Source organism: Phoxinus phoxinus, assembly GCF_949152265.1.
Source record: "Phoxinus phoxinus genome assembly, chromosome: 17".
NCBI classification, from domain to species: domain Eukaryota; kingdom Metazoa; phylum Chordata; class Actinopteri; order Cypriniformes; family Leuciscidae; genus Phoxinus; species Phoxinus phoxinus.
This window is the reverse complement of record NC_136892.1, coordinates 2,561,874-2,588,304: the sequence shown is the minus strand read 5'-3', so window position 1 is coordinate 2,588,304 and position 26,431 is coordinate 2,561,874. Positions and strand designations below refer to the sequence as shown.

Sequence of the window (26,431 nt, the reverse complement as noted above, 5' to 3'; positions counted from 1 at the left end):
TTTAAATTCAATAATTGCAGAAACTCAAACGGGTTTCATGAAAAACCGCCACATTAGCAATAACATAAGACTCGTTTTAGACTTGCTTGACTATGCTGACAATATTGATTCTGACGCCTTCGTTTTGTTTCTTGATTTTTACAAAGCGTTCGACACAATCGAACACCCTTTTTTAATACAAGCCATCAAGGCATTTGGTTTTGGAAACCCTTTCGTCGACATCGTTAGCATGTTCTACAAAGATATAAATAGTTCTGTTATAATTAATCAAAATACTTCTCCACGATTTCAGATTAATAGGGGGGTCAGGCAGGGGTGCAACATTTCTCCCTTTTTATTTATCTTAGTAACCGAACTACTAGCTATACACTTAGTAAAGGACGTACATTTTGGAGGAATAAAGATTTTTGGAAAAGAAATAAAGATCTCACAGCTGGCGGACGACACCACCATTTTTTTGAACAACAAGGACCAGTTGAGCATTGTCTTTGAACTGGTGGAGAAATTCTCTTCTGCGTCTGGTTTAAGGCTTAATCGATCCAAGTGTGAGCTGTTGCCACTTCATTGTTGTAGTGACTCTGCTATTGATAACATTCCAGTTAAACAGATTGTAAAATATTTAGGTATACATGTATGTAAAAATATTATAGTTAGACAGAATTTAAATTTCTCGAATAGGATACAGAAAACCAAATTAATATTCAACTGCTGGCTACAAAGAGACCTGTCCGTCTTAGGTAGAGTATTACTCTTCAAGGCAGAAGGCCTTTCTCGCTTTGTTTACCCTTCCTTGTCTCTTTTTGTAAAGGACTCAATTGCTAATCAAGTCAACAAGACTTTTTTAGATTTCATTTGGAAGAACAAGTCTCATAGGCTTAAAAAGAATGTTCTCTCTAACCCTAAAGAAAAGGGAGGTCTAGAGATTTTGGATTTTATAGATGTGGTCAACACTTTCAAAATTAATTGGTTAAAAAGGTGCATTCGAAATCCTGATTCTATTTTTTTCTTTATTCCAAACTTTATTTTTAATAAGCTGGGTGGGCTCTCATTTCTTCTAAAGTGTAATTTTCTACCAAATAAATTACCTATCAAACTGTCCAACTTCCACCAACAGTCCCTCTTGGCCTGGAAATTATCCTTCAATCACAACTTCTCACCACACAAATCTCTCCTTTGGAACAACTGTGACATTCTTATTAGGAATAAATCAGTATTCTTCCCTAAGTGGTTCGATAGAGGAATTAACCATGTACTCTGCTTATTTGATGATTCTGGCACCATGCTCTCTTATGAACAGTTTATGGTAGCTCATGATTTCCCAATACCTTTTAAAGATTTTAAATCTATCTCTGATGCCATCCCTGTCGGAATCAGACAATTAATTAAAAATCATCTGAGCTATGGAAACAAAGAAATCAGACAGCTTTCACTTATGTTGGATGGTGTAGAACTGTCTGATAAAAAATGTAATAATAAGCATATTCGCCGACATTTGCAAAAGAGTAACTCCATTGCTCCAAGGGGGATGTTTTATTGGAACTCCTTAATAAGTGAAATAAATTGGAAAAAAACATGGTTGATTCCTCACAAATACTGTATCTCTAATAAAGCTAAAGAGGTCCACTTTAAACTTTTACATAACATTTACCCTACAAATTGTTTTGTTGCTAAGTTTCTAGACATTGACACATGCTGCAGTTTTTGTAAACAAGACACTGAAACCATTCCTCATTTATTTTTTAATTGTCCAGTTACCAAAAGGTTTTGGGAAAATTTGGGTACTCACTTTCTCCAATCTCAAAATATAACTCATTCATTCACCCTGAAAGATATTATCTGTTACTTTTATTTCCCACAAGATGGCACCCTGGAGTTTGTATTAAACTTTATAATCTTATATGCTAAGTTCTTTATACACAAGCAGAAATTTAATAAATCTTCCTTATGTTTTAAACATTATATTTTGGAACTTAATATGCTTCTTAAATCACACAAGCTTGTAAAGAACAAGAATGGAAAACTTTTGTGTAAATATTATGACCTATTCCCCGAATCCTCTTAATATTTTTATTTTTCCATTTTTTTATTTAGTATGTATGGTTTTTTGTTTTATTTTGTTTTTAGTTTGTTCTTCATTTGTTTGTTTTGTTCTTTGTCTCTGGTATGGTATGTCTGTATAAATGTTTGATTGTATATTGATGGTTTTACACGTTTGTACCCATTGTTGCCTTCAATAAAAAAAATAAAAAATAAATAAAAAAAAGTTTGCCAGCCGTTTGTTGTAGTCCTTTTCTTTAAAAGCAAATATCTCCCTTTGCTCTGAACTTTGAGCGTTGTAACTTTGCAGATGTTGTTTATGATCAAACATAAACATTACACACTAACTACAGTTAGAAAAGTCAAATCATAAATCAACCACCCCTTTAAGGATCCGACTAGTCCATTATTGATCAGTTGTAAGCGTGTGTCAGCTTGTTCTGTTGAACTGGACCTTCTTCTCTTCGTGATATTTACACTGTAGGTAGCGCGCGAAGGCTTGGCGATACGTCTTGTTGAAGAGGGTGTAGATCAGCGGATTCACTCCCGAGGACACGTACCCCACCCAGACGAAGAAGTTAATGAGTTTATAGAGGACCTCACTGCAGTCGTCCTGACAGATAGCGATCAGCACATTCGTGATGAAGAACGGAGTCCACATGACCAGGAAGAGGAAGAAGACGATCCCCAGGACTTTGGAGGCTCGTTGCTCGTTTTTTATGTTTTGCATCATGCCTTTTTTACCTTGGCCCAGTGGAGCTCTGAACAGACGTTTGCTGATCGAAAACGTGGACTTCTTAGTGGAGGACGCACTGTTGAGCCGACTCGTGTCTCTTGTCTTAGCGGAAGCACACGTGGAGTGGCCCTTGCTCTCCAGCGGGAAAGAGGAGCTGTGTTTCTGGAGATCCCGGAGAGTCAGGTAGTAGCAGACCACCATGATGACCAGAGGAACGAAGAAGGCCACGGACGAGCCCACCAGGACGAAGCGAGGCTCGTTCAACACGCAGCTGCCATTCACAAACACCTTCTGCTGGTCCTGGAAACCCATCACGGGAATGGGCAGCGACAACACTGAGAGGAAAGAAGGAAACAACAACTAGAGTCAAGGATCACTTCAGGAAGATTGTTTTAACCCATCTCGTGATCTCACCGCAGGGCTTGACATTAACTTTTTGAGGCACTTGTCCTTCGGACATTTATTTAGATTTATAATTTTATAATTTATTTGTGATAAATGCCGCTTTCTACCCGGCAGAGGCTGATTTACCAAGGGATACTTTAAACCGTGTAGCTACTTTACATCTGAACATTAGCTAATATTTCTAACTATGTACATTTAACCAATACAAATGCTGTTAATGCTTGTTTACAGTACACGGCTGCCGACGCTAGCTAGCTAACGTCACTCACTTGTCAGCCGGGTTGGGTTTCCCCCCGACAGACGCCACAGAACATCACTCCGTCTTCATAAATAACCCAGTCCAATTCATTTCCATTTGCTTACAAATTTTCGTTCCCGTTTTAATTCGTATGGTGCTGTCGGTGTAACTGTAAGCTGACTTGTTTTTGGAGCTTTTCCTGGCGCTTTGAGGCAGGTACAAATGTTTCAACTTGGACCGACTCCTGATTGGCCAATCAAAGCATTCTGTGTTGGACGCTGGTTCGACGGATTGTGGGGAAAAAAATGTGTTCGTTTCAAATCGGTAAAATTAAATCTGTAAAATAGACGTAATGAGTGGCACATACCGTGAAGTAACATGGCATTTTATTTTGTTTGAAATTTAACTTGTCCAGTGGGACAACTGATTTTCACTTCCACTTGTCCTACAAAAAAATCCACTTGTCCCGGACAACCGGACAAGCCTTAATGTCGAGCCATGTCACCGGTTACGCTATTTGGTTTCAGTTTATTTTGATGGTCCCTTTAAAGCAGGGCTGTGCAGTTTCGGGAATTTCTTCGCTGTATTCTCGCAGGTTTCTCTATAGAGCGCCCCCTACAGCTTCGGAATAGATATTTGACAACACTGTCGAAAAACTTGTTGGCGACTCTCAGACACAAGGGGCTAGTAGATCAACGACATCACAGCCGACAGGACATTCTTTACAACGTCGTCTTCATTCGGGTTCAAACAGCGTGAGGGAGCGCAATAATGACAGAGTTTTAGCAGATTTCTTTTTGCGGTAAAGCAATTTGTTACATCGCGAGACCTGATATATACGTCCGGCGGCCCGCCGGCTCAAAGTTGCAAGTGTGTTTTTTCCGCTCACAGGCGATGGGGGGGTGCGAGACGGCCATTCAACCCCAAAAAAGTAATATAACCGTTCCAATTACTCCGAAGCTGTTCGGTTAAGGTAAAAAACCCTGCATAGTTCACCTTTAACACATTCTGTTGACTATAAGTAACGTTGCACCTACATGTCTACCAACTCGCATTAGTGTTTTATTAGTAGACTATGGGTTTGAATAAGTTGACATGTAGTTGCAAAGTTACTTACAGTCAGTATAATGTCTGTTGGGGAGCATCAAAAGCCGCGTTTCCACCGCAGGAATTTCCCCCAGGAACTAGGAACTTTGGGGTGCGTTTACACCGCAGGAATCAGGGTCTAAATTAAGTTCTGGGTAAATATTTCCCCCTGCTTGCGAGGTAGTACTTTTTCAAAGTTCAGGAACTTTCAGGGGAACATGCTGATTGGTTGAGTTCACGATTTTTAAAAATCGCGGTTCTTGGCTTGCTTGGTGCAGTAAGAGTTGTCTGTCTGCAAATATGGAATTTAATAAAAAATAAGACCGCTGGACGGTAGACGAGGTCCAGGCTTTAAGACCACCGGTCTCGTATCTCTCACAGAGGAGCGGAAGCATAAAGGAGGATCGACGACAGTGGCCCTCAACCTCGTCCTGCTCGCCACATAAACCAATACATACACACAAAAGCAGCACAGCTTGAATCTCCTCCATACTTAATATTAACGTGGCACTCAAAACTGATTATTGTCCGCCGCAGACTGTGAGGAGCAGTCGTTCTACGTCTCTACCTCTCTATGAATTTGCATAATCTTCCCGGTACTTTAGACCGCGGTGTAAACGCAATAAGCAACCGCTCTGGGGGAAAAAAAGTTCCTGGGACAAATTGTTCCGGGTAATTTCGGTGGAAACGCGGATAAAATAAAGAGTTAGCAGATATTAAGCAGACAGTCTACTAATACTCTACTGAGAGGTAGTTGTAGTTGCAAAGTCACTCATAGTCAACAACAGAATGTTCAAAAAGGACCATCAACCATTGACACCATTGTCAAAGCCATCCCTGTTCACACGGATCCACGAAAACGACTAAATTGCAGTATTCTGCTGCCAGGCCAGTAGATGGCGACGTCACTTTGTAAAGAAACGCTAAAGACTGAACACGTAATATGCAGTAGCCATAGCGCCACTGTTTTCAGAAATGTACACAGTGTCGCTTTTAAAAAACTTGCACTTTGAAATCGCTTTCAGACCCCCAAACCGCTGCCAATTTTTTTTTCCGTTTTTAGTTGAAAACTGGGGGTGCGGTTATGTTACCCATCATCTGTGTTTTGCTTCTTTGAGTTTAGTCCCGGTTTTGCTTGTTTCCATAGTTACTCATTTGTTAATTGATTAGTCCCACCTGTTCCTTGTTTTCTCCCTCATTCAGTCTGTGAGTATGTTTATATATATTAGAGCTGCACGAATAATCATTATAAGACCGTGACCTTGATTCAAACACCTATTCAATCTTATTCCTAAAGGACAATGATTTGGCTGTGTCTATTAAACCTTTGACAAAATGACAATCTGAGTTGTCGCTGCCGCTGACCCACAGAGAGCAGTTATCAGGTATAAATATGAAACAGCTTTACAAAAAGTATTTTCAACCACACTATCATTATTTCTGTTACAAATATTCAAATTATCACTGAAATACTAAATAAAGGTTTATAGTTCGATTATAAACACTGATGTCTATGGTAGCGATCAACTTTTGAAAGTAACTTGATTCAACTAAAGATTGAATTAAAGAATAAATACACATAGGAGACATTTGAAAATTCAAGATCTCAAAATATAAAAAATATGATTTTTTTTACATCAATCATAAATGTTTACACATTTACAATACATCAATTCTTCAGCCCTGAGTCCTTGTGAAAGTTCATAACACAGTGTCAGCACCGAGTGAATTTACCATCGATGTGAAGTGAGAAATATGTGGTGTGTATAATAAGTTCATGTCCGTGTTAAAAAGTCGTTCCCTTTAAAACTCCTTAAGTGTCACCGGCCCACCGGTGCGCCCACAGCCATTACATATTTAAAACAGTAATATCCTATACTAAACCTAAACTAATATTGAAAAACTATATATCATTTGAAAGCTTACAATCTCTAGTTTGCATATTTGGTGACTGATTCTCAAAATAAATGACAGAGGAGCCGTTATTTATCATTTTGCAACAAGAATATTTTCATTCTCCTAAGGCGTGTTCAGACCTTTATTCTTAAATAGTGATGAACATGAAAAATCATGAAAGAATGGTAGAAACCTCAGTTTGTTTTCATGCCAAGAGTTCAAAAGATAGCATCCATTCAATTCTTTTAGAAAAAAAGGTCTGAAAATTGTACACATTTTCAAGAACACAAAAAGAAAAAACATATGCAAATGGAGGCGCCCTTATATGGGCAGTAATGTCCACTAGTGGAGAAGTGTGGTACTGCGCCCAAACTAAATCTCACTGAAAGCTTATTTTCTGAGATATCAACCTAAAATTTTAAACACAACTTGTTCAGATTTTTTTTTTTTTTTTTTGCATTTTTAGAGTCACCCAGGTTTTGAAAAAATATATTTTCTATAAAATATTCATAATATTTTTTTTTACATTGTACATTTTCATAAACTTAAACTTCTATAACTTTTTTTCTATTTAACTTTCTTAATTTATTTCACTTCTACAAAAATCTGCCAAATGTCTTCTTTAAAACAAGACCAATCTTACATCTATATTCCAAAGCATTCTTGAATAACAACCATTTAAATTCGGAATGTGCATTTTCATGTCTATTAAAAAAAAATGTAAAATGTAAAATATCCACCTCTTGAAGAAGGCAGATTTATAAACAAACAGTTTGTCTTGGTCTTAAGTTTCACTCGACGAACAAAGCCTTCATTATCTGGAAATGTCTGAATCATATTTCCAGTAATCCATGAATTATCTGGTGCTGAGTCATCAACCGAAAGCATGATATCACCCGGAAGGAAGTTGTGGGATGGAGCTGATCATTTGTCCATCATTTCCAGAACAGGTCTGATATATATCGCACGTTTTTATTGATGACGAGCATATCTTTGGGAATTTCAGATCGTATTACTTATCATTAATATGGTCCTCTATATACAACTGTTCTGAAACGTGAGAAGGCACAGTTAATGAAGATGAACGACTGGACTGAAGATGCTTTAGCGCTCTTTAGAGTCCAACTGACTCTGGTTCGGATATTGATCAAGTAACGGATGAAATGTGTAGTTATGTGACGTTTAGTGAGGATATGTCAATACCTGTGAAATCATTTAGGAAATTTCCAAACAGCAAACCGTGGGTTACAAAATCACATAAGATTCTTCTGTCAAAAAGAAATAGGGCTTTTAAAGAGGGGAATACAGTAGAGCATTACAGGCTAAAAGAGAAATTAAGAGTAAAATTAAAAGGGCTAAAGCAGTTTATAAGGAAGATCTCGAGTTATGGGAAATGTAGGTTCTGTTTGGGAGGGGATGCATTTAATAACAGGATTGTATGAAAATAAATAATATAATTACTTTGAATGGATTCAGTTCAGATGCAGTTTTGTCACAGGATTTTAATAATTTTTATTTGAGATTTTAACTATTGATTTTAAACAGTAAATTGAGGATGTGGGATAAACGGAGAGAATTATTGAGTCCCTTTTGATGTGATAACAGTTTTTAAACAGTGTAAAATCAGGAAGGCACATTGGCTTGATAATATAGGGGGTCGATTACTCAAGGAATGTGCTGAGCAGTTAGGACCAATTTTTTTATGAAATGTGTCCTTGCAATTCACCTTTGGCTAAGCCCCGCCCCCCTTAGTTACTGTTGCTACGTCCGTCAACTTCATCTGGGCTCTGGTTTGGTATCAACATGGCTTATGCTGTGACGGCTCTTCCTGATGACATTTTATCAAACTTTTATAAAGCAGCAAATAAAGTGTCAGATAGAAGTAGGCAAAAGAGGCTCAGTGTGCGTTCGAAGGCTATATTCAAGACATAAACGCAAGCAACAACAAGGCATCCAAACAGAGGCATAACGGTCACAGTCAAAACATGAACCACCGCATATCCTAATGGAGACGGAGACTGGGACTCACAATATCAGGAGCAACACTGTTCATGCAGAGCTGGTCTCTATTCACTTCTATAATCATTATTACAAAGCAAACGGACTACGCGAGTATAAAGCTGTATTTATTAGCAGCGTGTGCTAGCGTATCAACAATTAGGGCAGAGAACCGAAATCATGACCTAAACCAGTATAAAACTGTCTAACTAGTGTAACTTCACACTTCACAGTAAGGTTAAAAGCTAAATGTATCTTAGAGCAAAAGTGTGTTGTTGATCTTGAGGGGTTTCGCTGACTGAGGACGTCCACACAGTTTAATCCAAAGATGACACTTGTCAGGATTTGACTTCGGTTTTGGGAAGGGGAAAAAGCAGACCCCCCCCCCCCCAAAACCTCTCTGGGAAACGCGTATCTCAATCAATCAATCAATCAATCATTTATTTATATAGCACATTTAAACACAACCGAGGTTGACCAAAGTGCTTCACAAGCAATCAAAGAAACACAGTAGAACAAGTAAAACAGATACAGCATGCATAAATAATACAAAAAATAAGAACAGGCGAGCAGTAATAATATAGCAAGAAATAGTTATATAGTGTTAAAAGCCAAGGAGAATAAATGAGTCTTTAGCTGAGTTTTAAAAATGTAGATAGACGGGGCATGCCTAATAAACATCGGAAGGCTATTCCACAGCTTCGGGCCTGCGGCAGCAAAAGATCGATCGCCACGTTTTTTTAGTTTTTAGGGATTGTTAGGAGGCCATGGTCACTGGATCTCAGGTTTCTAGATGGTGTATAAGGAACCAAAAGTTCAGTTAAATATTGCGGCGCCAGATTATTCAAAGCTTTGTAAACAAATAATAAAATTTTAAACTCAATTCTGTACTTGACTGGTAGCCAGTGAAGGGACATTAAAACAGGTGTTATATGGTCAAACTTACGCTTCCCTGCAAGCAATCTAGCGGCTGCGTTCTGAACTTGCTGCAGGCGGGAGATAGATGCCTGAGTACTGCCATAGTACAATGAGTTGCAGTAATCAAGTCTACAGGTAATGAAAGCATGAATGGCTATTTCTAAGTTATTTCTTGAGAGAATGGATTTTATTTTACTGAGAAGGCAGAGTTGATAAAAACATGACTTGACTACAGCAGAAATCTGTTTATCGAATTTTAAATTTGAATCAAATAAGAAGCCCAGGTTAATAACGCACTTTGAGTGATAAGGGGTGAGAGGGCCGAGGTTAAGGTCATAATCGCAGTTATCCTTGGGGCCGAACAGAATAAACTCAGTTTTGCTTTCATTTAAATTAAGAAAGTTGAGGGAAAGCCATGCCTTAAGATCATTCAGGCAGTCTAACAGTGGCTGAAGAGAAGAATCATTATTGCATTGCAGGGGAAGGTATCTGTGTTACAAACGCCCCAGGCACAACGTTCAACCATATTTTTGATAAAACTACGACGGTAATAGCCTGCCGAGACCAAAGATATGAGACGCCTGTGTTAAAGTCAATGGAGCGCTGTGAACAAGTGTCGGACCGCTGTGGAGCTCGTTCTTGGCTGCGCTGTGATTGGTCAATCTACATTATAGGGCGTGGCTTAGCCAAAGGCGAATTACAAAAAGTCCCTGCAGTCTACAGTGATTCCAATGCCAAAAAAGCTAAACGCACAGATATTAGATGATTTTAGACCGGTGGCGCTCACATCTTCAGTTATGAAAATGTCAAAAAACTAGTTAAGTGAGAAATTATGCAAATAAAGTCAAGACTAACTTGTAGCGGCACATAAAAACAATCCAAAAATCAATGAGGAGCTGAGTGATTAACTTCTGTGAAACGTTTATCCTTCAAGCTAGCATGTTGTTTTACTTTTGTACAACCTTACACACACACACACACACACCACAACGCTATCTTTTGTTGTGTTACTCTGTAACACTGGATGCTTCATTCTCACCTATAGAAATGGTCCACACAGTGATTATTTTGAGCATGGCCTTGCAAAGCGAGTTGCTGCGGCCGTATTTGAACGGGTCACGGATGCCGATGTAGCGGTCCAGAGAAATGGCGCACAGGTGCATGATGGAGGCGGTGGAGAAGAGCACATCCAGGAAGATCCACAGGGGACACAGCAGTTCAGGGAGAGGCCAGGTGTGATCTGGAAACAGACAACAGGAGGAGTACGCTTCAGAAGCTACGTGTATGAACCTAGTATTTTCACAAACCATTAACATGGTGTAGCGCGCACTTTTTTCTGGGGCTCTTCGGTCATTTTTGATCAAAAAAATGTAAAAAAAAAAATGTATTAATCGGAATGGTATGAAAATTGTTAAAGGTTTTGGCACTTGCTGTGTGTGAACACAAAAAATATAATGGACATGATTCGCTTAAATGGTCCTGAAAAAAAAAAACAGTCACACTCCTCGCGGTCAAAAATGAGCGCATTGGAAATGAATGGGAGACGAATTTCCTTTAGTGGAAGCGTTCGGTACTGCAGCCGAACACACTCTCACTGAAAGATATTTTTTTTAAGATATCAACCTCAAATTTGGGACTCAACTTGTTTAGATTTATGGCTTTTATTTTCTTTCAGTAAAAAATATAAATAGTATTTTTGTGCATTTTTCATAACAATAAACGTAAAATTCTGAAAAGTTCACTTTTTTTATAATATTTTTTTTCAATCTCTCTCACCTCACTTCCTATCTAGCTACTGTCCTATCTTAATAAAAGGCAAAAAACGCCAAAATTAAATATTTAAAAAATTAAAATAAATATGGTAATAGGGTATATTGCTTGTATGTTTCGAAGACACTCGTAATGAATTTGTAATGTACTTGTAACACAAATAAAGTACACTTTAATACGTAAAGACAACATTTTTCTGAAATGTTTAAATATGCAAATTATGCATTATTTTTGAATTAAATATGCACTCATTTGCATACTTTTCTGAAACTGAAATCTGAAGATTGGATAAAGCCAGGTCAGATTTTGGTGACATTACAGTTGAAGGTTAAAAGTTTTACAGAGAAGATCTCTCTTTTTATCAGATAAAAATGTGTATTTTAAATATTTTCTTATTCAGCAGCCCCAAAGAAGACACGTTATGAAACAAAATAGCCCAAAATCGTCTCGGGTTACGACTGTAGCCTTTGTTCCCTGTGTCTCAGGAACTCGAAAAGGAACTAAAAATCAATTCCTGAAAAAACAATGGTTTTGTCTATATGGTATGACTTAGCATTACTTAAGTTGTTCCACAAACAATATATAGAATCTATAATAAACTGAAATTACAATTATTTCAAAATTTAAAATTCAGGTGAATCTCACAAAGACATGCCTGGGCTATATTTCACCACAAAAAAAAAAGAAAAGAAGAAAAAGTAAAGAAATTATTGGTAAAACTTTACAATACCATTTCAACATTTGATAAATACATTAAATAATAATGAAAAATACTTCTAAAGCATTTATCTTCATTAATACTTCAAACATTTATCAATACATTCATAAAATCAAAAATTGTATCTGTTAATATTATTGAATTGACCTGAACTCACAATGAACAGCTGTATTTTTATGAACTGACATTAACAAATGAATAAATACTTTAACAAATATCGCTCATTGTTTAAGTTAGTTAATGCATTAACTATCGTTAATGAACAGGACCTTATTGTAAAGTGTCACTAATATATATTTGGCATAAAAACAATGAAGCCCATTCAAGGGAAATTACTTTTTTTTTTACATAACAGTAAAAAACGAACAAAAACAAGTATTTTTAGTTAGCTTTCGTGAGACTCGTCCATACAGCCTTTCAGTTTCAGTTCTGGTTTGCTTGCATGCTTCAAAAACATTTTCAGACTATTTATGTGCATTTGTTGTTTACAAAAGGAAAAAGCGTAGTACTTACTGTAAAGAATACTGATAAGTGAGACTGGCATAACCAGGAATCCCACCAGCATGTCCGCTACGGCCAGTGAGCACAAGAAGTAGTTGGTGGCATTGTGAAGCTTGCTTTCGATGGACACCGCCATAATTACCAGTATATTCCCCACAACAGTGAAAAATATGATGGCCAGAATGAACAGAGCTGCCCAGTTCTTCCCCGTGAGTTGTGTGTCCTCTAATTCGGAGAAGTTGGATTTGAAATAGCTGTTGTTGATGTCCAAAGAGACGTTCCAGGCGTTCAATAAAGCCATTGTGCATGGGAAAAGTAAAAGCGAAGTCTGATACTCAGTTACTGTCAGTGTTGATTCTGTGTGTACTGTACGTGCGATCAGCTTCGGGTGTCAACTGAGTTCAGGCCGTCTTCGGTACAACTGCTTACTCTTCTGGATGTGAATCCTACACCTAAACACACAGTAATACTGTTTAGATAGATAGATATATAGATAGATAGATAGATAGATAGATAGATAGATAGATAGATAGATAGATAGATAGATAGATAGATAGATAGATAGATAGTTCCTGTGAAGAGGTTGTGCACATCCTATTCGTTTGAAACCATTATTATTAAATATTGACACATGTAAATGTCTGTTTAAACTCAGAGTGAAATGTCTTATCTAAACTCTTGTAGGAAAAAGATCAAAAGTGTTATGAGTTGACATTTTATCTGATAGCAAATATTTTGATGATATTATCTAGAAGATATCGTCATACCTGTGCAATCCAAAAGATACAGGAAGGCCGGTCTAAATAAACTTTGAAGCAGTTATTTTCACACAAGCAGTCGGAGTTGTGAACAACTGATGTGATATGACTCAAATATCTGTCAATTTGTTAAGGCTTGCTAAACATGTTTGTCACCATTATGTTCAGTTATATTCAGTTCATAGATTTTTAGTTTGTTTTAATTCCTCACGTGTTTCCTTGTCTGTGTTTCCCGCCAGTCACCATGGACACTAATCACATTCATCACAGCTGCTAATCGTTTAGATAATCGCCATTGTGTATTTAAGTTCCTGCCTGTGTTCTGTCTAGTGTCCGGTATTGTCTTGCCTGCTGGCTATGTTTCTGAGTTATTTATTAAACAACCTTGTAACCTTTCTATAATTTCCGTCTTCCTTGAATCTAATCGTGACAGAATACCGGACAAAAATACCGGATTATAGAGTGCAATTCATCATAATGGCTCAGGAGAGCAATCATTTTTTGTAATTTGTCCAGAACTTTTGTTGCCTTGAAGTCACCAGCCCCCTCGACGACAGAACCCTGAAGACCTTGTTCTGCATCGGGGCAACCTTCCACCATCCTATCGACCTCCCAGACACCACACCAGGTGTCAGGTGTTTTCACCTCTGCTCTCTGACCCATTAGCTCCACCTTGATCCCTTGTCCCTCTGGTTCCACCTCGGCCCTCTGGCTCCACCTTGATCCCTCGTCCCTCTGGCTCCACCTTGATCCCTTGTCCCTCTGGCTCCACCTAGGTCCCTCGTCCCTCTGGCTCCAGCTTGATCCCTCATCCCTCTGGCTCCACCTTGATCCCTCGTTCATCTGGCTCCACCTTGGTCCCTCTGGCTCCACCTTGGTCCCTCGTCCCTCTGGCTCCACTTTGGTCCCTCGTCCTTCTGGCTCCACCTTGATCCCTTGTCCCTCTGGCTCCACCTTGATCCCTCATCCCTCTGGCTCCACCTTGATCCCTCATCCCTCTGGCTTCACCTTGATCCCTCATCCCTCTGGCTCCACCTCGGCCCTCTGGCTCAACCTTGATCCCTCGTCCCTCTGGCGTCACCTTGATCCCTCGTCCCTCTGGCTCCACATTGATCACTCGTCCCTCTGGCCCCACCTTGATCCCTTGTCCCTCTGGCTCCACCTAGGTCCCTCGTCCCTCTGGCTCCACCTTGATCCCTCATCCCTCTGGCTCCACCTTGATCCCTCGTCCCTCTTGCACAACCTTGGTCCCTCTGCCCTCTGGCACTACCTTGATCCCTCGTCCCTCTGGCACCACATTGGTCCCTTGGCCCGCTGGCACCACCTTGGTCCCTCGTCCCTCTGGCACCACCTTGGTCACTCAGCCCTCTGGCTCCACCTTGATCCCTCGTCCCTCTGGCACCACCTTGGTCCCTCTGCCCTCTGGCATCACCTTGATCCCTCGTCCCTCTGGCTCCACCTTGGTACCTAGTCCCTCTGGCATCACCTTGGTCCCTCGTCCCTCAGGCTCCACCATGGTCCCTCGTCCCTCTGGCATCACATTGGTCCCTCGTCTTTCTGGCACCACCTTGGTCCCTCTGCCCTCTGGCACCACCTTGGTCCTTCAGCCCTCTGACACCACCTTGGTCCCTCATCCCTCTGGCTCCACCTTGGTCCCTCGTCCCTCTGGCATCACCTTGGTCCCTTGTCCCTCTGGCTCCACCATGGTTCATCGTCACCCCGGCTACGCCTCGACCCTCCACCCCTCTGGTTTCACCGGGCTCCTCCTTCCCTTTGGTTCCACCATTGTCCTCACTCCCACTGGTCTGCACTCCTGACCTACAGTCATCTTTAGGTGTGTTGGAAATCGGCTGTGGCTGGATGAAACCGTTCGTTGAGAGTTGCCGCATACAAGCGGGAGATGTAAAGTCAGACACTTTCTGCTTCCCATAGTGACGCTCGGGTTGTGTTTGCATACTTTACCACAGCTGAAATAAATGCAATATTTGTCAAATACACAGACTTTTCAGAAACTTAAAAAAAATACTTGATGTACAGTACTTCTAAATACGGCGTCTGTTTGTACAAGAATAAAGTTCAACATAAGCCTATATACTATCAACGAAGTCGGGTGTAAGTTTTTTTAAAATCAGTTTTATTTTGATAAACATGATACAATATTATATTGCGATTGCATGAAAAGAGATTTTACTGTTATAAAAAACAGATTTGTGAGTATTAGTGGAACTCAAGGTGTGAGAATAAACACGAAACACACGTGATCGTTGTCATGCGGTGAATCCGCCCAATCATGGATCAGCTGTGTCGTCATCAGAGCTCATGGAGCCGCTCTGGAGAAATCAGCCGCTGCTCTGGAATAGTTTTCACAGTACTTTGATGGCATGCGTCAGTCAAGTGGAGACAGCACTGTCTCAAGTCGGACACACTTCGTAACCGACATGCACTGCTTCAAGTCAGCGGCGATCGGTTTAATGATTTTATTTAATTCCACTGTTTAGTTTTATAGTGTGACCTGAACCTGTCTCTATTTTAACTGCCTCAGAATGAGCACTGTAATAAAACACAGTGAATGAGATGCATAGATATGTTTGTATTGTTTAAATTGTGGTCTTTTATTCACACAAAGCTATCATATATGTTCATACCCTAGTATACAAACAATATATTCTTTTTTTTAATAATACCCTCATTGTGGGCTGAGCCCCCGTAATACTGAAATCCTAGAATCACCCCTGAACATTATCCTCTTTTGTGTTTTCTATGAAAGAAATTAGGGTGAGTACACTGAGTGACAGCACTTTCATTTAGGTGTAAACTATTTCTGTGCATGTGATAAAAAAAACTTTCCCACTTGAATGATGAGGAATGTAAACAAACCTGACTTGACTTGATTTGCATAGTAAAAATGACTCTTTACCATGTGGCGAAAACAGAGTGATTGCAAAAGGTCATGCTTATAAGAAATAAGGATGTGATATAGCAATTAATCATAGAACAGATTTAAAAGGAAAAATGTTTCAAAATCAGGGGGTGGGGGTGGGGTGGGGGTGTAACATTCAAATGCAATTTAATTACACTTGTGCAAAAATGAATGGCAGCAAGCAGATGTTTCACTATATATTGGCACGATAAGGCATTATCACAACGCTTGTTTATGCAAATGTTACTAAACTGTTATCCTGCCGGCATTTAGGCATTCTGCCAAGAATGCCACCAGAGCAAGGAACTAGTTGAGCAGCATGTCAGTTCAGCACACAAAAGAGTAAACACAAATGCAAAGCAGCACTTGTGATCAGGAAAGTTCATTAAACAAATAATTTTAAACAAACTTAAACTCATGATATTTTCCAAGCAAAACGTTGAGGAAGAATGTTGTATGAATTTATGAACTGACATGCGATTGGGAAAAAGTAAGTGAACCTCTGTTACGACTCATTGAAGGAGTGAATAAAGGCAGTTTGGAAGTGTGAGATGCACAGGTGCACACAAACCCTGGTTACTGATAAATCTGTTCTTCTTAAGAAAGATCGGTTAGTGTGACGCATACCTCCATCCTAAACGCTTTCACAGAATCTTAAAATAGCACTAGAGAGATGTAGGGCCATTTTTTAAGGATCTGAACGCTTCTCTAGCGAGGAAACGGATCTTCTCATGCGCGAGGGTAAAGCCGTGTGCGTGTGTGAGGTTAAAGTGAGACCATCTACGGGACAAGGTGTACGTGCGCTGTGGACTTGCCTATAGGCGCACATTACTAACGCGCTCTTTAAATAACAAAAAAAATTAATGCGCCATTGACTTTAGACCAGGTTTCAGTCGGTCAACGGCTCAGTTTATTTCAGTTCCTCAAAATAGCAACGCGCCAACAATGCGTCTGAACACACACTCGTTCTCAGACCAGCAGCTCATGGACGCACAGATGGGTGCAAACACATTTGCTATTTAAACAACGTGGCGCAGGACGTGAAAATGATAACTGCGTAGGGCTGAAACTAGCAAAACACACTTGTGTCGCGCCTGCGCTGCGTTACGCCGGGTGTATGATAGAGCCCGCAAACTGCTGGAAAAGTCTACAAAAGCATCCACAGTATAAGAGAACCGGTCTACAAATGTAGGAAACTCTGGATTGTAACTACTCTGCAAGGACATCTGTCAGAGATCACTCTGAGAACACAACAGACAATCTGATATGAGAGGCCATACTCTTCTACTGTCACACACACACACACACACATTTCAGGGCCTGTCCCGGTGACCCCGGTCGCACCAGACCTGCCTTCCATACATACATTATTCTCTTACATACACAAATTCTTTCAGACATACATACATTTTCTTCTTACATACATTTATTATTTATAACATTAAATGTATACCTAATACATTTGCATAAGAGTAAATTGTATAAAATGTGTGCATTAAAAATATATGAATATAAGTGTAAAATTTAAGAATGTGTGCGTTATAAAATATGGGAACATGAGAGCAAAAATATAAGTAGAAAGGAAAATGTAAGTGTGTGTTTGTGTGTGTGTGTGTGTGTGTGTGTGTGTGTGTGTGTGTGTGTGTGTGTGTGTAGTAGAAGAGTAGAAGAGAAGAGAAGAGTAGAAGAATGATTTTTTTCTTGTTTGGCTCTTCATAATCTGAGAAAGACTTTACATACAAAACTATATTAATCTCTGACGCACGTTCACACACACTCCACTCTCGTCAATACAACATGCATGCGTCGTGCTGCACTAAAGATTCATATTTTGTAAATAAAATGGTAAATTATGTCTTTTTGCGCAGTCAAAGCACTCACATCGCTGCATTAAACTGAGGCTAATGCACCGGAGTCGCATGATTACTATAACGATATCTTTGCCTTTCTTGGGCTTGGAAATGCTTTGCGTAGCCTGTCAACCCTTTAAACAGATGATGTTTCATAACCTAAAGAGGACTATCAAGAAAACAGAAATACTGATCAACTGAAAAATGTTTGTGGGAATGGTCCATAATTGGTTAAAATGTTACGTAAAAAAAAAATGATGGTAACAATATATATTACACATGGTATTTTTTAGTAGTTTTTAAGGCTTGATTTCTTTAATGGAATCTACATATCATGTAAAATATCCTAAATTATTTATGACACAATGTCAAAAAAAACAATTTATTATTTTTAGTGAAATGTGCTTTTTTATTTTAAGTTTCATTTCATTTTTCATTTATATTTTATTTCATTCTTTTGAAAAAGAAATGAAAAGGAGCAGAAAGAAGATAAACGTATAATATCTGCCCCTTATCAACATAAGTTTAATTACAATTCCAAAGAGGTGCGCTTACAACACACGTCTACTTTGCAGCACATATACAAAGTCATAAATCAAATATCACATTTCCTGCTAAATTGATGCATTATATTTTTCGGCCCCACTTTATATTAAGTGGCCCTAATACCTGTGAACTTACATGGTAACTACATGTGTACATAGTATGTAACTACAGTGTAAGTACACATTGGTACATAGTATCTACAACTGTATTATTAGTGTAACTACACGTATGTAACAACCCACGTAATGGTATGTGTAAGTACAAATGTGTAACAGGACATTGGTAACAACACTTTTTTCACATTAGTAAGTACACATGTGTAACAGGAATTATGTAACTACATTTTGTAACAACAATATGTAGCCTATTTGTTGTTCCACTTCCACATGCAGTCTTAGATACTGCAGTTACCAGTTTGGGTATAAATGTATTTAATTTCCAACAAGTGGACAGTTCCTATGGAATTATCATGTAACGACACTGATGTACACAACAATTACCTTAACAATTACACTTTATATTAAGTGGACAGTTCCTGAGGAGTTACCATGTAACACTGGTATCACAAGGTGAAACTTTAGTTGTAATTCAACATTAGTCCTGCCAGTCATAAATACATGTATTCCAACTGGTAACTGCAGTATCTAAAACTGCATGTGGAAGTGGAACAACAAATAGGCTACATATTGTTGTTACAAAATGTAGTTACACAATTACTGTTACACGTGTACTTACTGAAGTGAAACCATGTTGGGTAACACTTTATTTTACGGTGCCCGTGATACAGAGTAATTACATAATTAAGTACTTAGTAGTAGATGTTGTAATAACATGTAACTACATGTACTTAACATGTAATTAAGTTATGGAACAGCCTGTACTTACACATTGTAATTACACACATGTAATAGGCAGCTACTGTTACACATATGTAACAAGCCGGGTCAGTTACATATGTGTTACCAACTTGGTACAATGTAATTATATAAGAAAGTACTTAGTACTACACAATGTATCAAAAAGTGTATCAAGACTGTACTTAAGTGTACTTCATGTGTATCTACATACCTTATCCATCTGTACACATGAAGTACACTTAAGTACAGTCTTGATACACTTTATTTTACGTAGCTTATCCCTGTGTAATATTATGTAATTGCAATGTAATTAGGAAGCTACTACATGTAGCCTATTTATGCTGTGAACTGAGTTTATCCAAACTACAGTACAGATAAGGTATGTAGATACACATGAAGTACACTTAAGTACATTCTTGATACACTTTATTTTACGTAGCTTATCCCTGTGTAATATTGTGTAATTGCAATGTAATTAGGAAGCTACTACATGTATTTATGCTGTGAACTAGTGAGTTAATCCAAACTACAGTACAGATGGATAAGGTATGTAGATACACATGAAGTACACTTAAGTACAGTCTTGATACACTTTTTGATACATTGTGTAGTACTAAGTACTTTCTTATATAATTACATTGTACCAAGTTGGTAACACATATGTAACTGACCCGGCTTGTTACATATGTGTAACAGTAGCTGCCTATTACATGTGTGTAATTACAATGTGTAAGTACAGGCTGTTCCATAACTTAATTACATGTTAAGTACATGTAGTTACATGTTATTACAACATCTACTACTAAGTACTTAATTATGTAATTACTCTGTATCACGGGCACCGTAAAATAAAGTGTTACCAAATGTTGTTACCAATGTCCTGTTACACATTTGTACTTACACATACCATTCTGAGGGTTGTTACATATGTGTAGTTACGCAAATGTTACAGCTACTATGTACCAATGTGTACTACTTACACTGTAGTTACATAATATGTACACATGTAGTTACCATGTAAGTTCACAGGTATTAGGGCCACTTAATATAAAGTGGGACCATTTTAGTCCGGCCCATTTTATATTTAGTGTCTTTAGTATGTACTAAAATTTAAATAAACAATTTGATACAATGCACTTATTGTGTAGCTACATATAAATATTTTTTAAAAGACATACATGTAATTACAGGTGTAATTAATTTCTGTAATTACATCCATAAATACACTGTTGACCTTCACACACAGGTTAACTCACCCTTAAACCAAACGTGTCACTAACTTTACACATAGGCTATCTCACCTCAATAACAGCACAAGAGTTTCACTGAACACATCAACACCACTTATTCGTTTTGCCACTTTACAGTATTTTGTGTTTAATCTTGTGCAATAGAGCAACTTATTCCTTTACACCGCTTATTCTGTAGCACTCTTTACCTTATGAGCTCATAAATCTGTAATCTAGTTACTGACGTGACTATAGCCTAACTCTCCATCCCATGTCTCTCCTGTTTTATACATTCTTATAAATCTTATAAATAAATACATTCTTTATACATTCTTATAAGACTCCAGACTACTAATTCATAAGAATACAAATAAATAAATAAATAAATAAATAGCCACTCAGTATCTTACCCTTATTGCAGTCCTGTGTTCATAGTGTGTGTGTGTGTGTGTTTGCTCCTCGCGCTGTCCCAGTGACGTGCGCGCGCATCCGCGAGTCTTATTTATCAGCGCAGGAAGATGAATGAGGGCTGGACATTATATTACAAACATGATGTTTCAGCTTCATCCTGACGCGCAATTAGACGAGTTTTAGTGTGCATCACTATTAACTACTTTAGATGAGTGTATCATACAGTAATAATCATAATCATAATCAAAATAGGGCAGTCCGTTGTGTTGCTTTAACATCTTAAACTGTTGTTTTGCGCTCTTAAACTTTAATGAAAGATTGAATGACAGCAAGCAAATATTTCACTATATATTGTATCAATGTCTCTAAGCTCTTATATATATCTATCATAACTACATAAAAGTTAATTAATATTATTTAGGCTGCTTGGATGATATGCAAATCACAAGTTTTAGCGCATCAAGTTTAAAAGCAACAAAAACTTATGAATGTGCACATAGCAACCATGTAGCAACCACCTAGCAACACTTGAGCAACACCTCATAATATCTCACCTATCTCTTTCTCTATCTATCCTGACCTTAAATCTATTTTAGGGATGCACGATATTTCTGCCATCATATCGGTATCGGCCGATATTGTAATTTTTTATGTTATCGCTATCGTCCCAATAAGAAAATTAGGCCGATATATTAAAGCTGATAAATAATGTATTATTTCCTCCAGCTGAGACACTTCAGATGGACACGGTTCAACATGATGACTTTAAAATTGCTTGAAATATGATTGGAATCCCTTCAAAAAAGGAAAATACAGTATAAAGTGCAAAATGTGCAGCACAAGTCTGTCATATCGGCTACATAACATTATAATGAGAACATAATAATTGTGTGCTTGGGACATTGCTTTTAATGGTGAGACTTTTGTTTTGTTTTTGTAATGCAGGCTCTCAAACATTATAGTAGGCTATCTATCTGCATTTAGAGATATCGGTTATCGGCTTTCAAATATGAAGAATTATTATTAATATTTTCTCATTTTCAAAATGTTCATCCCTAATTTGAAAAAAAAAAAAAAAAACTTTGTCAAGACTAAAGTTTGTTTTTCAGACATGTCAATCTTGTTTTGTCAATCTAAACTCTGCTATTGGTTAAATTTTATTAGTTTCATTTTATTTTGTCAGATGTCAAATAAGTTTGATGAAAGAAGAGAGGGCAGTCAGAGAATCCACGCTCCACAAATAGTTACAATACAAGCCAAAATAAACAAGAGAAGCATTGTGGAAAATAATACTAATTTATGGAAACACAAATCCATTTGTTTATGAATTGGGCCACACTGATTGTGCTGTGGGTTTTTGACTCACAAAAAGATTGAATATCTTAAGAGATAAGAGTCCCCCTGTAGTCAATAATTGTATCCCTTAAATCCCGCAAAATTACATTTAACATTTTATTCCTGTGAAAATTATTTCTTCATGTGTTAAAATATCTTGAATGTAACTCGACACCCTTGCCTCATTTAGTATATGTGGAACCATGAATATGCAAATTAGCCCTGCCGGATCTATGTACTGTATTGTCTTTGGAAGGCGTAGGATGATAAAATGTTTTTTTAAAGGGGTGGTTCATTAGTGTGTAATGTTGCTGTTTGATCATAAACAACATCTGCAAAGTTACAACACTCAAAGTTCAAAGCAAAGGTAGATATTTGCTTTTAAAGAAAAGGACTACAACAAACGGCTGGTAGGAACTACACGACATTCCTCCGGGTTAGTGACATCACCAACCCTAAACTGTACATAAGCCCCGCCCCCGGAACACACAGTCCATGTTGAGAAGAGGAAGAGTTGCTGTAGTCGAGCACATTTGTGAGTCGGCTCAAACTTTAGCATCCGTCTTTTCACATGCAATAGAAAGTCACTCTGTGTGCGTCTCACAACAGTTCCTATACGAGCGATTTATAGATTATCATGACAGAATATGCTAATTGAAGATAGTTACTCCACATCAGCAACATACATTCATCAACTAACCATTCAGAGACGTCCTGTTGCTTCTACATGTTGTTCTTCTTGAGTCTCTCCATCTTTGTCTGACTCCGGTTTAACATTAAAAGCAGAACAGTTTCTTTCATTTTAGTGTGTGTGTGAGAGAGAGGTAATCGCAGCTGCTAACACACACGCCAGTTATTGAAACCCCGCCCCCAGCTGCTCATTTGCATTTAAAGAAACAGACACAAAACAGTGTGTTTTTGCTCAACCTTCAAAAAGTGACTTTAACATGCTATATAAAAATATCTGTGGGGTATTTTGTGCTAAAACTTCACACACACACTCTGGGGACATCAGAGATTTATTTTACATCTTGTGAAAAGGGCATTTTACCACCCCTTTAATCATTGCGTTCGATCAGATGTCCTAACTGCCCGTCAATGCATTTCCATCCCTCCGCGCAATTCATTTCCATCACACGTCATCAGCGGGTTTCACACTATGCAGAGTTAGACAGACGTCAGTCACCGAGCACCACAAACGAAACTGCAGCCGCCTTTTACACTTCTTCCTGAACCAAAAGAGCCAGCTTATGCTGCGTTCACACCAAACTACTGTCATCCGGAAGAGATGGATCCCTGTGACCGTATACTCAGAGCGTAAATTCATGACTCAAATTCATGCGCAACAATACCAACGCCGAAATGCATCTGCAACAGTCAGGTGGTACAGATCAGTACCCTTTAAATTGTTTTGTGTTCATTATTATTGTAATGCTGTGCTTTGAGACATGAGGTAGTGGAACGGCGCCCCGTGATGCTTTACAAACTGCTGTGCGCGTTTGTTTTGTGTTTTGAAGAAGGCATGGCTTTTGATAGAGCTCTGAGCTTTCAAAGCTAACTTGCTATCGCAGACATCCCAAGTCTCCCGCATATAGGAGGATCTTTGTTGACATCTTTGTACGCATGCGCGAGTGGTTGTGTGGCAACAAAACAAACAGTATGGCGGGCTGTAAAGACGCGACGAGCACTTTCAAGAGAGTTAGCGGGCGAAATCCACAATATATAAGCACTTTAACATCTGAAGACCGGAGGAGGTTTGGAGAGAAGCTCAAAATTTGTGTTGGTGACAAAATCGAAGTTATTCAAAGCCCATATGAGATCTGGGATGACAAAAAACGTTGGTCCGACTCGCCTGTGTCTTGGCCACCAATCTGCTGGGGAGACATTTATTCTTATTGAATAGAAACCCCTGGACCCTTCACTCATGAGAGATTAAAGGCTTTCAAAAGTCTGGAGGCCTATGATAATTTTGTTTCTCGAAAAGTTGGGCCGATCTTTTCTGCCAAACAGAAAGCAGTGATCGTGCTAAAAGACCTGAATCAGAACGCGTAAACATATGACACGTTTGATTTGACTTTTTATTTTGACTTTTGACTTATTTTTTTATTCAATCTTCTATAAATACATAGTCACTAAGACTTACCATGAACAAAATGAGCCTCACAAACTCGATCAGAAGCTGCAAGAATCCAGGCTTTCTTCAGAGCATCCAGGTTCAATCTCCTAATTGCACACAACCATTTCATTTCTTTAGTTTTTCGCGAGATCCTTTTCGGAGGGAATTCGAAAAAACGTTTTATCAGGCCCCCAACGAGCCGTACAATCGATTCCCATGATGCAACGCGACAAACATAAACAATGACGTCACAAAAGATCCGCCTATTGATAGCTCCCTGATGCTCGCAAATGAGTTAAAATCTCCCAGAATCTAGAGCGCGCAAGCAAGAGCGCTCATGAGCGGACGGCATAGAGAGGGAGCGAGAGACCTTGCGTGTGTGTGCTGTGCTGCGTTCCAGTCCACTTTTAAGGCTGATTTATACTTCTGTGTCGGGTGTACACCGTAGTGTACGTCGTAGGCTACGCACGTTGTCAACGCCGTCGTGAGCATTTATACTTCTGCATAGTATATGTCTGCGTTGCTCTGCAGTTAGATCGCCGAAACGCTAGTTGGCGGGCCGGGTTTTAATGTTCCACTGTGTACAGATTCCTCGTGGCTGTTTTGATTTGGCTACTACAAGCAATGGCGACTGAAAGAGAGCGGATCATGTTGGAGCTGGAGCTTATCGAGTTGGAAAAACAGTCAATTTTAGTGAAATTTCTGAATTTACAGAACTTCTGAATTTAAAAATGGCGGGCGGTGCAGAAGAACACGCCGGAAACACGTAGGAGGAAACGCAATGCTACCAAGCCGACCAATCACAGATCTTGCGGTCCGCGTCGTTGCGACGTGTAGTTACATTTTTGAGGAGGTGCGCGACAGGGTACGGCGAAGGGTACGGCGTATGGTACACGTCTATGCGTATGCTACGCCGTACCTACTGCGCGCACCCGACGCAGAAGTATAAATTGGCCTTTAGACACGCACTTCCGAAGTTCCATGCCGCCATTTTGAAGTGCGTTCCACTTCGTGAAGTTGACGAGGGAAGTTTATATCCACAGACCCCCGTTCCCTCGAATTTGACCGAGGGAGCGAGTCTATTTCATATGTACACTTCAGACACCTATATGTCCCACAATGCAGTACGGTTGTGACGTCACCACAGATCTCGTCTAATCACTACCACAACAAACAACTTGATGATGTTTCAATTATAATTTTTTTATTTAAAACAACCCAAGCACACCTATATATATTTGGATGCTGCATTAAATTCTTAAAGGGGATTAAAAAATAATAATAAATCAACTCCAGCTGATTCTAAGTGATTAAGGGCTTAGGACGGTCCAGTTCAGCCCATTGCGGTTTCCACCAGTAGTGACGTACACTGAAAACCCTAATAAGTTGATTGAACTCAATTGATTTGAGTAAACTCGTTCCCTCAATTTAATTGAGTAATGGGTTCTCCCAAAACGTGCATATTTAAGTTTACTTAACTTGGTGCTTATGTAGACTTGACTTAAATTGTTTAGTTCACCAAACTTGACGATTATTTAAGGTACTTAGACAATAAAGTTCACTTAACTTAGTGTTAATTTCCACTCTTAACCCGAATTAGTTGACTTTACTCGCAAATCGCGTGGAAACCCGTTGCCCTATACCACTTTAGTTTTTACACAAGCTGAAACTAAACATGTTGAGTTGTATTAACATGGAACCCTAACTTTTTACACAAGCTAAAACTAAACTTTTCATTTGAGTGTCACCATTGTTGAGATTCATATGCTGATTGTTGATGTCTATGTGTGACAAAATAACGTAGCATTTAAAAAAAAATCTACATAATGTTTTTTACAACTGTTCAAATTATAACAATTCTGTTGGATTTCCTGGTGAAAAAAATCACAGGTCTTTCATATCAATCATATGGAAAGATCCAGACAATAATAGATTAAACTCTAGATGAAATGAGGTGCTACTGACTTATAATCTTTGTTGATGACCTTTATTGATGATTACATCAATACACAGTCATAGTCACTGGATCACTTACTCTTGGCTTTTTTGCTATACCAATTGTGCCTTTTAAACACACAGGTAAAGCAGCCAGAGAAAAACTAATGT

General features: G+C 38.7%; 1 protein-coding gene across 1 annotated transcript; it reads right to left on the bottom strand.

Annotated features, from left to right (window-relative positions):
* Positions 1-1,741: 1,741 nt before the first annotated feature.
* LOC306984155 (5-hydroxytryptamine receptor 2A) lies at positions 1,742-12,757 on the bottom strand. Its single transcript, XM_079585241.1, has 3 exons — positions 12,316-12,757; positions 10,354-10,554; positions 1,742-3,108 (listed from the first exon to the last, which is right to left on the bottom strand). The coding sequence occupies exons 1-3, from the start codon at positions 12,602-12,604 to the stop codon at positions 2,468-2,470; spliced, it is 1,131 nt and encodes a 376-aa protein (XP_079441367.1). The 5' UTR covers positions 12,605-12,757; the 3' UTR covers positions 1,742-2,467.
* Positions 12,758-26,431: the final 13,674 nt, after the last annotated feature.

What these genes read in the sequence shown, in the direction of transcription:
- LOC306984155 (XM_079585241.1), bottom strand. Translation starts at nt 12,604, where the DNA reads ATGGCTTTATTGAACGCCTGGAACGTCTCTTTGGACATCAACAACAGC. An exon ending in ACTTATCAGTATTCTTTACA is followed by an intron (nt 10,555 to 12,315) that starts GTAAGTACTACG and finishes GTCTGTTTCCAG; the next exon opens with ATCACACCTGGCCTCTCCCT. An exon ending in TGTGTGGACCATTTCTATAG is followed by an intron (nt 3,109 to 10,353) that starts GTGAGAATGAAG and finishes CTTTCCTCTCAG; the next exon opens with TGTTGTCGCTGCCCATTCCC.